Source organism: Lissotriton vulgaris, chromosome 2_2 (genome assembly GCF_964263255.1).
Source record: "Lissotriton vulgaris chromosome 2_2, aLisVul1.2, whole genome shotgun sequence".
Lineage (NCBI taxonomy): Eukaryota > Metazoa > Chordata > Amphibia > Caudata > Salamandridae > Lissotriton > Lissotriton vulgaris.
In genome coordinates this window covers 96,095,784-96,112,671 of record NC_141688.1, presented here as the reverse complement: position 1 = coordinate 96,112,671, position 16,888 = coordinate 96,095,784, and the positions used below count along the sequence as shown (strand labels likewise).

The window sequence follows — 16,888 nt, the reverse complement described above, 5'->3', positions numbered from 1 at the left end:
TGGTTCTTAGAGTTTGAACATACAAAAAGGAAATTCTTCACAAATTGTACAATGTTTCCTGGAATGAAACCTGATAATTCAAATCATCTAGTCTTAGACTACAGACTCCTGAACACATGCACAAATACATTTGCAGTACAGAATATACACACAGTGCTGCCTCAATGAATAACATTGTGCGTAAAAAATACAAAACAACACTAGATATCTCAAATGGATTCTTCTGCCAAAATATAGCACCTGAGAGTAGATATTTGACAGCATTCTCAGCACTCAGTTCTCAGTGTCATTCTGTTGACTCAGCTGTTGTTCTCAGCTAGGGTAACCGAGTGACTAAAAAATTTGGATGAAGAGGCATTGTCCTATGTGGATGATGTTTATCTAATGGATGATGATTTAAAGGATGATTTGACAAGGGTGAGCAACATAATTTTGGGGTCTGCTTCTGAGGCATACAAATTCATCTTAAAAAAAAATCAAAAATAGCCCACCTCAATTGCCTATTCTTGTGATATGAGCTTTCAAGTGCAGGGAGAAGCCTAGCAGCTAACATTTTAGAAATGTGTGAGCTGCTCCAACCTCCCAAAAATCTAAAAGCTGACATGATAGCTTTTAAAGCACCTACACGCAGGTGTAAATACCACAAATTTGGTCATCGGTGTAATCGCGGGTCAATCAGGGTACACTTAACTAACCTTTAATGAAGCCAAAACAGTACAGATAGCATACAAATCACACTTCTCAACAAACCCTGAAATGCGTTTTGCTACAGCAGAGAATATACTGACAGCAGTACAGACTGCTGTAGTCCGAGAAAGAGCACTGGCTCAGGGGAAGCGAATATTAGTAGTAACTCCGGTACCAGCCTCAGAGGTTGTTACAAAGGAAAGCGTTCCAAATGCTAACGATTTACATCCAAGATAGATACAATGGGCTAATTCTCTCAATGAAACAGATGTACACTATAAATTTGATTCTACCCTAAAAACACAAGCATTTGCACAATAAGAACAAGAATATCCTCTCCCACACAAAATATTGCCCCTAGATCAGTATGAATACTTTATTTAGACTAACGATTCTGCTCAGCCTCTCATAGGTAGTAAACAGCAATAAAGTTCAGTTTGTGCAACTGTAAAAGGACGTATGCGGGACAGCAATTCCATGTTAGCAGCATGAAGACACAGTCTCTAGGAGATTGCATGGCACAGCTCGCAGAATTAAAAGCACTGATACAAACTGATCGGGAATTACCAACACTTATAGTGTGTGATTTGTTTTACTGTGTCCAGTCTTACAATGAATACCTTCACTATTGGATTCAAAATAGGTTTAAAGACTTAATAGGGTTGCACTATAAAGCACTAAATGCTTTGGGGACTAGGGGCAGAGTTGGAAAAAGACTTACAAGAGCTCACGTGATAGGCACACGGAGTCATCAACGTGATGGTGTTCACATTGAAGAGAATTCATTGGCTGATGTAGCTGCAAAGGGGGCAGTACGAACTGCCGCCATAGCTGCAATCACTCATTCTAGTACGAAAAAAGAGGGACAGATAATGGTAGCTGTCATTGCTTCACGCAAAAACAGCACAGCCTTACCGAAAGGCTTTCCACTCAAGTACTCCTACAAGTTAGATGCAAAGAATATTCTGTATGCTCAAATTCCAGGAGTGGTGGATAGCGTAATATGAAACATGGATCGCAGGTTAGGTTTAATTCTAGCTGCACACGAGGGTCAGGTATCTGCACACACAAGGGTTGTTTTAGTAATTAAACAGTTGCAGTAACTGTTTAATTACTAAAATATTGCTAATTGGTGGCCAGGTCTAGCCAAACAGATGAAAGTGTTTGTACTTACGTGTGACATCTGTCAGCAAGTGAAGGGTTCGACCATAGCACACCCACCACAAACACCATTACTGATATCGGACAGACCTCTCGCTTGTGTCTATTTGTACCACTGCAGCCCCTTACAATCTGACAAGGCTTACAAGTACATCTTGGTGGCTGTGGATTCATGTTCTATATTCCTGTGGGTTTGGCCTCAGCGCTCGGCTGACTCTCGAACTATTATAAAAGATTTGCGAGTCTTTATAGGGACATACGCAGTTGGCACATTACACTCTGACCATGGCCCCGCATTTAGCTCTAGGGCTTACAAGAACGCCATGGGAAGTCCGTACCATCCTGAGGGAAATTCGGTCACGGAGAGGAAAAACCGGGACTTAAAGCAATCTTTAACAGCAAGAGTATTAGGTTTGGGTGGTAGTTGGGTCAGTCACCTATGTTGGGTCCAGAGGGCACTAAATAAAATGCCAAGAAGTTCTCTAGGAGGTATCACCCCTTACGAGGTCGTATTTGGGACGAGAATCTGTGTACCTGCTCTTGATTATGAAAGCACACTGGCGGATGAAAACCTTTTGATATTGATAAACGTTTGCCTGTTTTGCACGTTCTTAATGAATTACAGGCACTACAAAGCAACATGCAAATAAAACGCACTGCCACTGGGGAAGTCAAATCAGTAACATCAAGACCTGCCTGGATCCCAAAAGTCGGGGATCTGGTCGGAGAAAAGATTCTGGACAAGAAAGAAGTTGGGCCATCATACAGAAAGCCTATACCTGTCCTGGCTGTAGAAGGAACAAGAACAGTACTTCATCCACCTCTTGCCGGCAAAAAAGAGAAGAGATTTGTCTCAATTGATCGGATCAAACTGCACTATGTGGCCGATCCTGAAGAGCAGGCCACGTGGGCTCCTAGGTTGCCGCCGCTTTCCTCTCACTACCATACAGGCAGTTCAGAAAGAAAGACTTATAACATTCGAAGAGTCTACAATACAAAGTAATGGAGTTACCAACGATAAAATGGACCTCACGCCTATTGAAACAAAATATCAATACGGCCTAATATCGACATTTACATCAATATGCCTCTACAAGAGACAACTGCCAGTTCAACAAAATCTGCTGAGTTACCAAAGAGAGAACGAACTGCATCCGGCTACTTCAATCGATTTCAACACTTTTTCCCTGGATCCAAGTGAACCTGCATTACCGGCAGCTCCAGTTTCCCGAAAAAAACAACTTCATGATTTTTAACTTTTTCTGAAAAAGACATACCTAGTTTTACCATGGCTACTGCTCTAGTTAATAACAGGAATACGGTTCCTACTATTTTGGTTAGGTTTATTGACTTTTCCTTGATCGTGAATAGACACTATCTCCCAGAATGATCTGCAGTATCAAATGGGAACTTGGTGCTGAAACCACATATGTCATCTCATTGTGAACAGAGACCTGTCCTGTGTGAACATTACAGCGGTTCCAGTTCCTGATGAAATTGTGTGGGAGAGGGTTTCATGTGATGTATTTAGTCCCACAGAAGTTAGAACTATCTGCAGCATTTTCAACAAATGTATTGTTTGATGACTCTTCTGATTTCAACTAAATGTACTGTTATCCACACTATAGTCATCATTTTATGTATAAAACAAATGTAATGTTTTCGCATATCACCAATGTGAACATTGACCAACATCACTGAAAGGTAGTTCACAAACATTTGCACAAAAGTTTGCTTATTTTTCTTGATCTAATACACCAGATCCACACACATAATATTATATTCTTGCACCTTCGTCTGCAAAGAAAAGAATGCTCACTAACACAAAACAAATATATTCAGCGTCCTTTATTACCCAACTGTCTTAACAGGGGTTCGGCTTATGGAAAGACACTATAGATGTAAAAATAGTCTGGGGGACTAAAGAATGGCAGGTTCAGGGAACTAAGGCACTATTTAGAGCATGCCTCATACCACAAAAAATGATGTTCCTGAACAACACTGTGCAACAGACTTCCAGTTTTGGGTGAGCCAAGGTTATGGACTTGGACATACATCGTATTCCTTCGTGTTCACACTTCGAGGATTGTCAAAATTATACAGAAAATTGTGAGAGTATACTCGATAACATTATGCAGGGCATTTCATACAATTCAACAGACACCAATTGGAAGGGATGGTTAGTTTGGCCTATGGACACAAATAGGTGTCAGTCAAGATTCAGGGGTAGCATCGAAGGGTTTAGTATCCATAGCCTGACTGACGCTATGTACAACGAGAACATCCGGGAGTGGTGACATCATACAGTGTTGTAAAGTTATGCCTAGATTGGCTAAGAACCTCAACACTGTCTCAGGTGAAACAACACTTGTCTCTACTGTCAGATGACATGGATCTCAGGAATTTTTTACTAGGTCCCCGAAAGCCGCCTCGGAAACGCTTCTTATATGCCACATATAGTGACATTTGGAAAATCTCTTAACAGGAAGCTGGGGAGAGATTGCATGAAATTGACAGAGTTAACTTAGAAAAGGCTTTGGCTGTGGTTGACAATGGCATGACCACACTAACATCCATAATTTACTCACTGGGCAATTTTGCATCTTCTGCTATAGATATAATGAAACAGGATCTGTCCATTTTACAACACGGAGAATCACAGTTATGTTATGTTATGTTAATATTATGTTATTAAGTTGGACGTTATGATCCCTGCGCTGTGGCCATGTGCCCTGACGATATATCAACAGTATGTCTGTTCTCTGCATATAATTTGACTGAAAAGCAGATAACAATGGCACAAAGGGATCCAAAATATACAATGCTGCGCATTGAAATATTAGAAAAATTACCTCTTACTGTGGCAGAGTCACCGGCCACAGAATAGTTAATTCATGGCCATATATCATTTCCAGTAACAACTTTAAAATTTCAATATTGCCTAGAACACCACCAGGTAGGCAGGCATGAAGCAATGGGTAGGGAATTCATCCATGAATCTTGGGAATTACAGTATAGATTTAGATACAAGAACTGGGACACTGTAGTGTTTCTCAATGGTACAGACTGCGAGATTTCTTTGGGTGGATCACTCATTTGCCAGGACATTATGCTCCACAGGGCCTGCAATGACTCAGTAGCTAACTTATCCTGTCACTTGAAAGGTTCTCCAGCTGCCGTGATAAATTCAGCATTCAGCCTGCTCTCGAATGGGAGTTACTTAATGCTGAATGATTAAGGTTGTTGTGGTATGCTTCCAGGCATCGCATATCTTGTCACTGTAAGTTCCAGGATGACTCTGGTGAGACTGCCGGTGTGCTCATGAATTTAAAAATATGCTGCTTGTCTTAGCGTTGCCGAATTGATACTTTTTGCATTTTAAACCCATTTTAGTCAATTGTGTTTAAGCTACTAGTGTGAAGTTTCTACATGGGAGGCTGAACGGGCACTTTTAAAAATTCAGTTTTTAAACAAACATATATGAACATATTTTAAAGGACTCTTAGAATTTATTTTTAGAAATTTTAAGAACTTTTACGAATTTTTAAACGCCTTTATAACAATGTCTGTGCTTGTTTAGAAGGGCATTTATTTATTAGTATGTGCTCGGTCGGAGGAGGAGTGGGTGCTATGTTTCATAGGGTACCCCAATATAGGCCCGAATATTATCCCAACCTTTCACCTACATTTACTGTACCATTACACTACATAACGGGTGTTGGTATTGACCTTTAATCTAGTTAAGCGCTTCATAAGATGTCATATGGTTTTCCCGAAAACTAGCCTCATTAATTATGCATGAAGATTCCTAGAATCGCAGCAGGATTACCATCTTCCGCTTAATAACAATGCATAAGGGTCATACCTTCCGTCATCCTCGGCCGACATGACACATCGAGGTAGAATCCCCTGAGGGTACCTTTTTAGTATATATACACCATATCTTTACCAGGGCAAATAGAGGAGAAAAAGACTTCCATGCTGACACACTGATGCGAGATGCTGACGTTCATACAAGCAGACACTCCAGCTTGCAGTGGTCTGACATCCCTCGCGGGGTGTCCATCTCGAGACCAAGACGGGGGTCCCACAATCTCTCACTTCAGGTAATGGGGTTGGCTTCAGCCTAGGTGGATTCTTGGCTCTACACCTACATACACTTATATACATCTAGTTAGGGTTGCCTCGTAGGATAATGCATTATTATTGTCATGTATTTATATGCTTCCATATATCCATTATTTTAGCACTATGGTAGAAATATCCATTTACTCTGTTGGTGCTTAGTATCGTTTATATCTGTTTCTGTCTTATGGTTGTTTCCGCACACCTATTTTACACTAGAATGATGCTGGTTCAATAAATGTTTTTTTAAAACATCCCTACAGTTTATTCTGTGTAGCTCTCTGAAACAAAGTGAGAACGAGAGACTGAGCGTAAAGTACTGTTCTGTTTTCATGATCCCTGATGTCATGTTCAATAACTGCCAAGAACTATTCTCTCCTTGGTAAGAGGAGTTTACAATGGCACTGTGAGCCAGATGGTATACTGGCGAACATACCTGATGGGAGTGTTGGGAATCAGTCTGGACACCAATCTCACTGTCTATGTTGTCTGAACACGCACATCCGATATAGGTACTACACAACATCATGGGGCACAACATGAGTCGGCACCGCCCTGTGTCATGCTCGATTTTGGGTGGTGTGAGGCAGTGTAAGGCGTGGGGGCTACGAGAGGGCAGTAAGTGGAAGTTTTTGCCATAGTTATGCAATCTGGTCGCACTACAGCCCTCTCAGCTCGACTTCTGCAGCTCACTTTTCTTCCTTACCGTGTCGTGTTGTATCCCTAAACACATAGCATTCGAAGGATCTTTCTTGTTGGCAATTCCTACTTCTAAGAAAAATTTGATATTGTAAATAAAAACTTTCTAAACATAATTTAATCAGTAAATGTACATTTAATGAACAAAACTTCTGCAACATTTCAAATATTTGAAAAATAAAAACTCAAAACATGTACCTTGATGTAGGATTAGACCCCACATAAAGTGCAAAGCAATCTACATACAAAGTCTATGTCTACTGTCCCACCTTGATTGTTTAATATAAGGGCACAATTTCTTAGGAACATTTCATTTTAAGCGTAATGGCTCTCTGAAGGGGAGGCTGGAGTGCCAGGGGCAGCCATAAATCTACCAGGGAGCCAATATATGGAAAGGGAACAGGAAAAGTGGAACAAGAGCTTGTGTGAGAAAAGAGCTGCACTGTTACAGGAGCAGCAGTATGTCAGCTCTGCTGGGCTGTTGTGTGAGAAGAGTAGAAAAGCAGAAAGAAGACAGAGGAACAGAGCAGTATGTTGGCTCTCTCATGGGATGGAAGGACAAAAGATTTAGAGTACACCAGCGAGACAGAGCAATGAAAGCACTCAAGGGAAGACAGCTGAAATCCCATGAGCTCTCATGGAGAGCATAAGCAAAAACTAGAAGTAGTTCCCTGAAAGTGAGCAATTGAAAGATACAGGTAACAAAGATATGCTCCAGGTCATAGAGAAGCTGAACAAAATCCGCTATAGCATAAGACGTTGAGTAAGACATAAGCAATAAGGCGTAAGCAAATGAGAGTGACAATAATTCCAACCATGGTAAGCAGTGGACAGGCTTTAAGCCCACTGTAAGATATGATAAACTGACAATAGGTCTTTTACAGTCAGACATCTTGTACTGCCTGGTAAGTTCGACCTACTGACAAAATAGTGAACGAATAGTGCCATAACATGTGCTGCATTATGCCACATAATTTGACTTTTCTTGCTACTTTCTTTAGTTATCCCTGAGGTGTAATGTGTTCCTGCGGTATACATCTAGTGGCCCTAGTTATTTTGTTATGTTGCATGGTGTGTGATATGCTGAAACGATGATGACAGAAAACATAGCTCTCTTTAGCCAGACCTAATAAACAGTGTGCCTGGCATTATTCACCATTGTGCTGTAGCACAGTGTACAGTAACACTTTTGTGTCACCTTAAAGATGACACATTACGAATACATACATAACAATATCACTAAATCCATTTTGGAAACAAATGCTAGCATTGAGGAGATAAGATACGTGCAATAAATGAAGACACACAAATGGAAGTGATTCATGACCTATTAGGGGTTTGACGTTCTGTATAAATGATGCAATCTGACCACCCAGGAAAGTGCATTCGGCCGCGTAAGGTATACAAAGCACTACACCAAACCAACACACTACCAGAAGAGACAAGCATTGGTAATTGCATTAGGTTTTGCCTATGTGATTAATAATAAATAAGGGTCACAGTTTTCTGGTTTTACTGATTTTTACAGATAACTACAGACCGAAAACAATGTGTTTCATGTCTTTATCTATTTTTAAAAGTGGAAAAATATGGAAAATTGTGTTTCTTTTTGGTGACTCTCCATGCTGTTTTTCGTAATTTCCAGGACAACAGCTGAGCAGATAGACAGCATGGGAAGGTAAAAACAGGTTGAGATTTCCCTAAATGCAGGCATATGCTATCATGTCTTTGTACTATAATGCTTATATTTCCTGTAGGTGTAGTGTTTTACTACATTTGGCTGCTAAATTTGCTAAAACACGACAGGCAGCATAGTATGAGTGCATGTTAATCAGTTCAATAAATGTTGAAATATACCAATTTAAGACTCCATATATTCACAAACAACAAAATAATTGTGGATAAATGCCAATAAGATGGCCTAAAAATAAATATGGATAAATACAGATGGAAATGTTAAAAAAAATACCATAAAACAGGGAGCCCTAATAATAAACCGTTTTTTGTTGTAGCTTGCTGAGTAGATGCACAAAATGTTACAGAAAGTTTTTGGTCTTGGTGCCACTGCACCAGCCTCCCATTGAAAATCAAGCCCCTTTTAACTACAAGATAACTACAAATGTGTCTGCCTGTACAGTAGTAAAATATAGCAATATTAGGTGTTTAGAGGAGTTCAGACAACTTTTGGGCCCTGTGCCACTGCACGAGCTGTACGATTCAAATCATGACCCCATTGTCCGCAAAGTAACTGCACTTGTGACGGCCTGCCTAGGAATAAAAAATATAGAAATAATAGGTGTTCAGTGGAGTGCCTGTAGCTTTTGGTCATGGTGCCACAGCACCAGCCTCACCATTAAAATCATGCCCCTTTTAACTACAAGATAACTGCAATTGTGTCTGCCTGTTTAGTAGTAAATATATCAATTGTAGGTGTTTAGTAGGGTGCCTAGAACTTTTGCTTCTGGTGTCACTGCACCATTGAAATTATGAAACCTATTGTCTGCATGGTAACTGCATTTGTGACTGTCTGTTTAGTTATAAATGTCAGCAATAATCTGGGTTTAGCGGGGTCCCTGGAGCGTTGGGACCCAGTGCCACTGCACCTGCTGCACTATTTGAATCAAGTCCCTTTTAACTGCAAGGTAACTGCAATTGTGACTGCCTGTCTAATAGTTAAATATAGCAATATTATGTGTTTGGAGGAGTTTATGACCCGGTGCTGCTGCACCATTCAAATCATGACCCTGTTGTCTGAAAGGTAACTGCACTTGTGGCTGGCTGTTCAGTTCTTGTATATATTAACTTTATTTTAACTTGCAATGTATATTACAACATTTAGAATAATATAGAAAAATACTGAGATATGAATAGGAAATGCCCCAAACGTACTAAGGCTAATGCATTTTCTTTACAAAACTAAGTAACAAAAAAAACAAGTGTTCCAAACACTGTTGGAAGCTGTCTGCCTTTTCCATGGGAAGAGAACGTATCTTGACAGTGAATGGGGCTCAAACAGTGTGCACAGCTTTAGTAGAAGTATCTTAAATGCATGCAACCAGAGGAAGTTAACAAAAAAAAGTTCCACCCAAAAGCGAATGAGCACAGTAATTGGGCTATGGGAACTGTTAAGAGCACCCGTTTAAGCTATATTAAATGCAAGAGATTTCACAAGCACAGCGCAATCGTAGTGCAGGTGCAACCTAAAAATACAAGAGCTTGCTCTAGCACAGCGCATGCGCTGTGCAGGTGACACTTAATAAACGGATGAAAGTTGGGAAGATATGCATGGGGAAGTCAATAGTCCTGTTGGTACCACTCGTGATGGTTCTCGAAGATTGATGGTGTGTTCTATTTTTACTTTTAATTCATCCATTCCTGTATTCTAGTGACATGGAAATGGTGGCAGAAATAATACCAGGACCAATCTGCCACAGCCTTAGATTTGCCTGCCCTGAGCAGGGATTGTAAAAATTATTTCTCTGGAAATCTTCAAACTCAAAATGGAATTATGTTTTACTCTTTAATGAACTATTGCTTTTGCTGCCCCTGTTATAGGTATTACAGAGGATCCGACCGCTGTGAAAAATGTCACCCTTCCTGCCAGATGTGCTCCGGCCCTCAGCCGGAGGAATGTATGACATGTCCCCCAAACACTCTGCAACTGGATGGCACCAACCAGTGTATCAATCAATGTCCAGAGCGGTTCTACCAACAGCAGCAACTATGCAAACAGTGCCATCCGAGCTGCAAAACTTGTAAAGGTGAGTGAACACTCCATGTGCGTTGGTGTTTTCTTTACTTTTTTATTAAATAGTTTGCCTTTATTCTCAGGTCTTCTTTCTATGGCGGATGTGGTACCTTTTCATTGTATCTATTTACATCACAATGGACCTACTAAGGTATTATTAAACATTATATTATATGCCTAAAAAGGACCAAATCATAAACATCCCCTTGCATCCTTAAAGAAAATGTCAAAAATGTCTCTTAAATCGTGCATAGGCACGGGATGCAAAATTCTTTTAGTGGTAGGCTAGGCCACCAACCAATAATAAAATCCGCTCGAGTTTTCAGGACATCTAAAAATGAATATGTATTAGGGATATTGACATTTCACAAATTTCAATACCAATTGGTTGCCCTCTTTTTAGAACATTTTGAAAACTCAAAGAGATTTTACCATTCTTCTGGCTGACGAACCGGGTTCGAATGACTTTGAAAATGTAAGTGTCTCCGCTAGAGTAATATCATTGTACACATTCCGAGTCCTACTTTCTGAATTTGAGGGTACAGACCTGGCTTCTAGTCGCTACCTCAGACTTCGCATGACAAGGCTTTATGACAGACAAATGTCACGTGATTCTGGGCAAACCATTCCTCGGGCATTGTCTCAGGATGTAAATATGTGTAAGAGAAATATAAATGTCTAATTTGAATGAATAAAAGTAAAGTGGAGAAGTGTGGCTCACTGATTAGAGCGGCAGACCCTGATGCAGAGGTCTGGCCCGGAACCAGGGTTCAATTCCCGACGCGGCAGGGTCCTGAACCCAATAATGTCCACGGACTCGATATTTCTCGCCTCAGTGCCTATTCTAATCATGGGGTCCCACGCTGCAACTCTGGGCAATAGCTGCTTAATCTCCACTACGGCGGCCCACCCGCTGCGGGATGCCTGGCTTTCACCTTGGGGATGCCCAGTAGGGGTTATCTCACAGGGAAAAGCCAGGACGGGTTTTCAAGGCACGCGCCTTGATGCCTTCGGGTGATACGTGCGCTATATAAGTCGTAATACAAGTGTTGTGATGAGCACTGTCCCACAACTAAGACAGCAAAATCAAGTATTGCATGTGCTCATAAACTGCCCAAACACACAAAATACAGGGCACAAGTCCACCTAAACATACCAAGCTGTTTTTCTCTATGCTCATCAGGGACTAAGGAAAGAGCTCCCTGACAAGTATCACGGAAGTGGAGAGGATGTGGACAGCGGGCAGAGCTGCTGACTCGAGAGCTGAAAATCCCAGGTCGGGTCTTGGCGACGCAACATCCTGCGATCCTGGGAAAATCATATAAGGCCATATTTACAAGCCCCTTGTGCCACCGGTGCGTCACTTTTTGTTGATGCACTGGTGGTGCAGTGTGGTGCTCCATATTTATAAGACCACATAAAGCCAGCCTGTGTGGCTTTTTGTGGCCTTGTAAAAAACACCCCTTTTCACACAGCACTTTGCATGAAAGGGGCATGCCATGGATGTTAATGTGGTTGTTCCCCCACAACAGCCATGGATTCTGCCACATTCCCAGATTCACAATGTTTCGTAAACCTGGCAGTGCGTCAGAATCTTACACCTCCCCAGGGGAGACATAAGGATATTCAACAAGGAGAAGTACTTCTATTTCTCCTAGTTTTTTCCTCTTTCTATGCGTGCTGCATTCTGCAGCACGCATAGAAAGATGAAAACACCTCTCGTGAAGGAAGGTGGGCCTTCCTGCACAAAAACAATCATCCTCACAACAAAGGCACCCTGCCCCCTGGTACAAGGGTGCAGGCGTTGGCTCATGGCAACCAATTGTGCGCCAGAGGAGAGGTCGGGGATAGATCATATTGTTGTGAATAGGACACATCTCTGTGCTTTGAAAGTGACCCAGCAAAGCGCAGCCATATGGCTTGCGGCACAGCATTGCGTTACTTTCTTGTAAATAAGGCCCTGATTCTCTCCAGGTGATAAGTTGCATTATATAAATGTGCTGCAAGCCGAAAAAGCAGAAAAAGGCAAAACATTTTGAATAAATAGTTCCACCAAAGCGGATATTAACTGTATTTCAGCAACAGGAAACTAAAAAGATAAGCGGACGAGGAACAAGCATTGTTAAATGCAGGAAAATATGCCAAAGCAAATAGAAATGGAGGAAAGGTAAGTGGCAAGCACAGAAACCAATGAAAAGCCAGGAAAGTGAGGGAGTGGGATGCAAGCCCCTTTTAAGATTTATATTAAAAGTAATAGATTGTACAAGCACATCGCAAGCTCTATGCAGGAGAAACCTAGAAATAGCAGTAACAGCCAAGAGCAACACCCGGTGGCACACAATAAAATGTATGACTTTTCTCTGACTTGTGAACTCTTATTTTAAGACCACCAAAACCCACACTCTTGTGTTCAGCGATTCCTTGAGCAGGTTAGATCTTTTAAATAATTCTTAAAGTGGGTCCGCAAGCTCATCTCACACCATTTGCTAAAACATCAAATAAAGAGACGGTGCAAGATGCACTTAATTGTAAATGAATGTACCTTGCCAGCGCTCTATCGCAGTTCAGTCTCATGGATCCCAGACTCTGCACTTTGCAAAACTGGCACACTTGGCACAAATATATGTGCAAACACCTCACAATCACCATGGTGCTTTCTTTTTCCACCTTCTAAGCTTTCAGTGATGTACTCAAAGACATAAGACAGACAAAAATAAGCCACACTTAGTATAGCACCTGGTATGCATTGTAGTGTGAAGCTTCACACCCTCTGACCTTTACAATGCCAGCAGGGGTGTAATGCAAGCCCTGCAAGCCTTGTGGTGAGGGGTCCCCAAACCTTTAGGAGGGCTCCAAACCTTCAGGTGGGACCTCATTCAACTTCAACTTTTTAAAGGGTTACCCCCTAGATCAGGGATACTCAAAGTACGCCCGAGGGCTGCATACGGCCCTCCTGACCTCTAATTTTGGCCCACTGGTGAACAGCAGCACCTGGCTGTTGTTCACCTGACAGCAGGAACTTTCAGAAAGCAACTAAAGTTACAGTAAAGAAGAAAAAAGGTGTCCTGGACAACTTATCTTTAGGAACAACTTTAGATTTAAATATCTCTTTTACTAAACATGTAAAAACATGATACACTTTCTTGAAGTTTGCGGAGAGTTACATTTATTAGCATGCCTGATGCGTTGTTGCATGTGAATGGAGAGTTAGTGTGTCCTAAAGGGGGGACTGTGGGTTTTTATACAGGTCCAGCATACATGCCCAAGTCATTCAACAAATTGATTATGCAGTTACTACCAGGGGGTGGGTTATAAAAGGTTGGCCAGGTATCAGACAATGTGTACTGAACGTAGGGAGGAAAAAGAGAATTCCTACTTTCAGAATAAGTGCCCTCATACCCCCAATCAGCTGGGTGTCATGCTTTCATAGGGCATGCTCCTCGTCAGGTCAGCGCTGCAATACCTGACGGGCACCCTATGAGGGGCTCTTGAAAGGAGATCCTTGAATCCATGCCGTATTGGTGCAGCCGGGACCGGGAGTGTATGGGGTAGGTCCACCGACGGATTGCGGTCCTGAAGAATTGCCGACTACCTTGACACGAGGTAAAGAAACATGTTGACCAGCTCTCAGCGATTCCACAGACAGTACTTTGCAGCCCCCGGGGAAATGTTTGTGAGTACCCATGCCTTGAGGTACCCTCTCTGAAATCCACCTATTTATATGGCTGACAATGATGATGCAGTGATTAACATACCTGTAAACTGAAGGTATGTGGTTACTCAGATACTGCAACAACGTAGATTACCCATTATGGGTGGAGACGTTACCTTCATGGTTGAGGCCCACAAAGCATTCAGGACAGAGGTATTATATCTATGGGTTACATTCCCAGCAGCACGAACAAGACTTTAGAATGCTTACACTGTAGCTGCAGTTCCTATCAACTACACAGCTTACAAAGCACTAGTAATACCACTAACATACCAAGAACATCAAAAGTGGTTTGAAGGTGCCCTTCTACATACAAACAACAACGTTAGACTAGGTTCCCTTTAGAATGACGGAGCAACGTGGCCAGTCTAAGCCAGAAACACACCATACCCAGACTACGCCAATCTGACAGCACCAGACCTACGTAAATTATACACAGATCTAGTCAGAACATATGACACAAATTTCCATGAGAAAATGCTCAAGCTGCACAACCACAATTATTTACACTTTGAATTAATCCAAAAACGATCAATGCAAATGAGTAAAGTTTTCATTCGACTGGAGGAAATTCATTTCTGGATTGCACAAAAACAAATCGTCTGGAATCCGCGTTTGTCCATACATGACCTCAGGAAAAACACAGAATTCTTACAGCATGCTTGCCGATGGGAATGGTTTCCCAGTGGAACATTGCACCACCTGGGGTTCAGTCTTTAGTATGTGGCAGCCCTGTCCTGAATTTCGGGATAAAACTGAAGGGCAGAGCGGGTAAAACCGTTCTATGTCTTGAATTCTCCAGGCTTTTCACACGTCGGATAACTGAACACACACAAGTTTTATGATCAGTACAAGCTGACATGCTAGTTTAAAAACATTTACATGTGTCAACACCGCAAATCTGTTGATCCATTTATTTGTGGGAGCCTCAGGGTACTCCTATGTCACATTCAACGAAGGAGACACTGTACCAATTGCATATAAATCACATTTATACACAAGTGTGCTTTGAACCAACAGAAAAGATTCTGACAGCAGTACAGACTGCTGAGGTATACGATCATTGGCTCAGGGAAAACACATCATTGTCATGACTCTGGTTCCAGCCTTAGAGGCTGTTTCAAAATCAAGCATTCCGAATGTGAAAGCACTACATCTACGATGGATTCAATGGGCCAACTCTCTTACAGCAACAGATGTAAAGCAAATATTTGACTCTACACTGCAAACACAGGCGTACCTACAATCAGAACATGAATATTTTCTGGCTAATGAAGTCCTACCTCTAGATCAATATGAATGTATCATCTATACTGATGGTTTAGCACAGCTTGCCGTAGGGACAGAGCACCAATACTCTGCTGCTTGCACCACATTTATGAGTAGGATGGAGAATTCCAGCCTCACATGACCTACACTCAGTCACTTGGTGACTACACAGCACAGCTGGCCAAACTGAAACCTTTAATTATGACACTTTTGAATACATATCCTGGATTCCCCACATTTAGAAAATGTGATTTGTGTATCATTGTGTCCAGTCTAACAATGAATACTTACACTATTGGGGCCAAAATGGATTCAGAGATACCAAAGGGTACACAATTAAGCAGAAGCTGCTTTGGGGACAGGTGGCCAGACACAAAGCGCATTTGCCACTGGTTCATGTAATTCACACATTGAGTCATCAGTTTGTAGAAATACACTTTGTAGAGAGTTTCATGGCTGATGAAGCTGCAAAAGCAACAGTGCAATTTGTTACAGTTGTTGCAATTACTCATTTAAGTACGAGGATAGATGGGGACATTATGACGTCTGTCAACACTGCACACAATGGCACCCACTTGCCAAAAGGCTTTTCAACAAAGTACTCCTACCAGGTAAGTGCGCAAAACATTCAATTTGCTTAGATTTCAAAAGTGTGGAAAGAGTAATATCGAATGTGAGGTTTAATCCTAGCTGCACATGATGACTTAGAATCAGCACATGCAGGTGTGGTGGTTACAATTTCACTATTGCAGCAGTGCTATTTGTGGGCAGGTTTATACAAACAGACCAAAGACTTTGTCCTTAAATGTGATATCTGGCAACAGACGAAGGACTCAACCATAGCTCACCCACCACAAACACCTCTGCTGATTTCAGAAAAGTCTTTTGCTGCGCATATCTGTACCACTGCGGACCCTTACAATCAGATGGGGCTTGCAAATAGATCTTGGCAGCAGTGGATTCCTACTCTAGATTCCGATGGGTTTGGTCACAGCAATCAGCTGACAACTTAACTGTTATAAAAGGTCTGCAAGTCTTTATCGAGACATATGTCATAGGCACATTCCATTAATTCCATTACAAAGAGGACAATTGATGGACAGAATGCAGAACAATGTCATATATTCACCCCCGTACAGAGATCTGGGCCTAAATCCATAGTTTTTAGCCACATTCCATTAGGAGCACGGTCCGGCTTTGCCTTCAGGGATCACAGAGACACCATGGGAAAATTGGATGTGACTGTGCTGTACTCCTCAGCCTATCAGCCCAATAGAAATGCGGTAGTCGAGAGGAAGAACTGGAACTTAAAGAAATCTTTAGCAGCTAGGGTATTAGGTCAGGTTTCAGTTGGGTTCACCAACTGTATGGGGTCCAGAGGGCACTAAACAATCGGTCTAGAATATCCCACAGTGATTGGACTCCCTATGAGATCATGGTTGGGGTTAAGATGAGGGTTCCAGACCTTGACAGTCCCAGTGCAATGG

The 16,888-nt window shown here is 41.7% G+C and overlaps 1 protein-coding gene across 2 annotated transcripts in view; it reads left to right on the top strand.

Annotated features, from left to right (window-relative positions):
• Positions 1-16,888, top strand: part of LOC147729081 (cysteine repeat modular protein 2-like) — a 721,334-nt gene that overhangs the window by 487,887 nt on the left and 216,559 nt on the right. For both annotated transcript variants that reach the window (XM_086959364.1, XM_086959363.1), the window contains one exon: positions 10,228-10,433. In XM_086959364.1, coding sequence (XP_086815490.1) covers positions 10,228-10,433 — 206 coding nt within the window. The remainder of the gene's footprint in view (positions 1-10,227; positions 10,434-16,888) is intronic.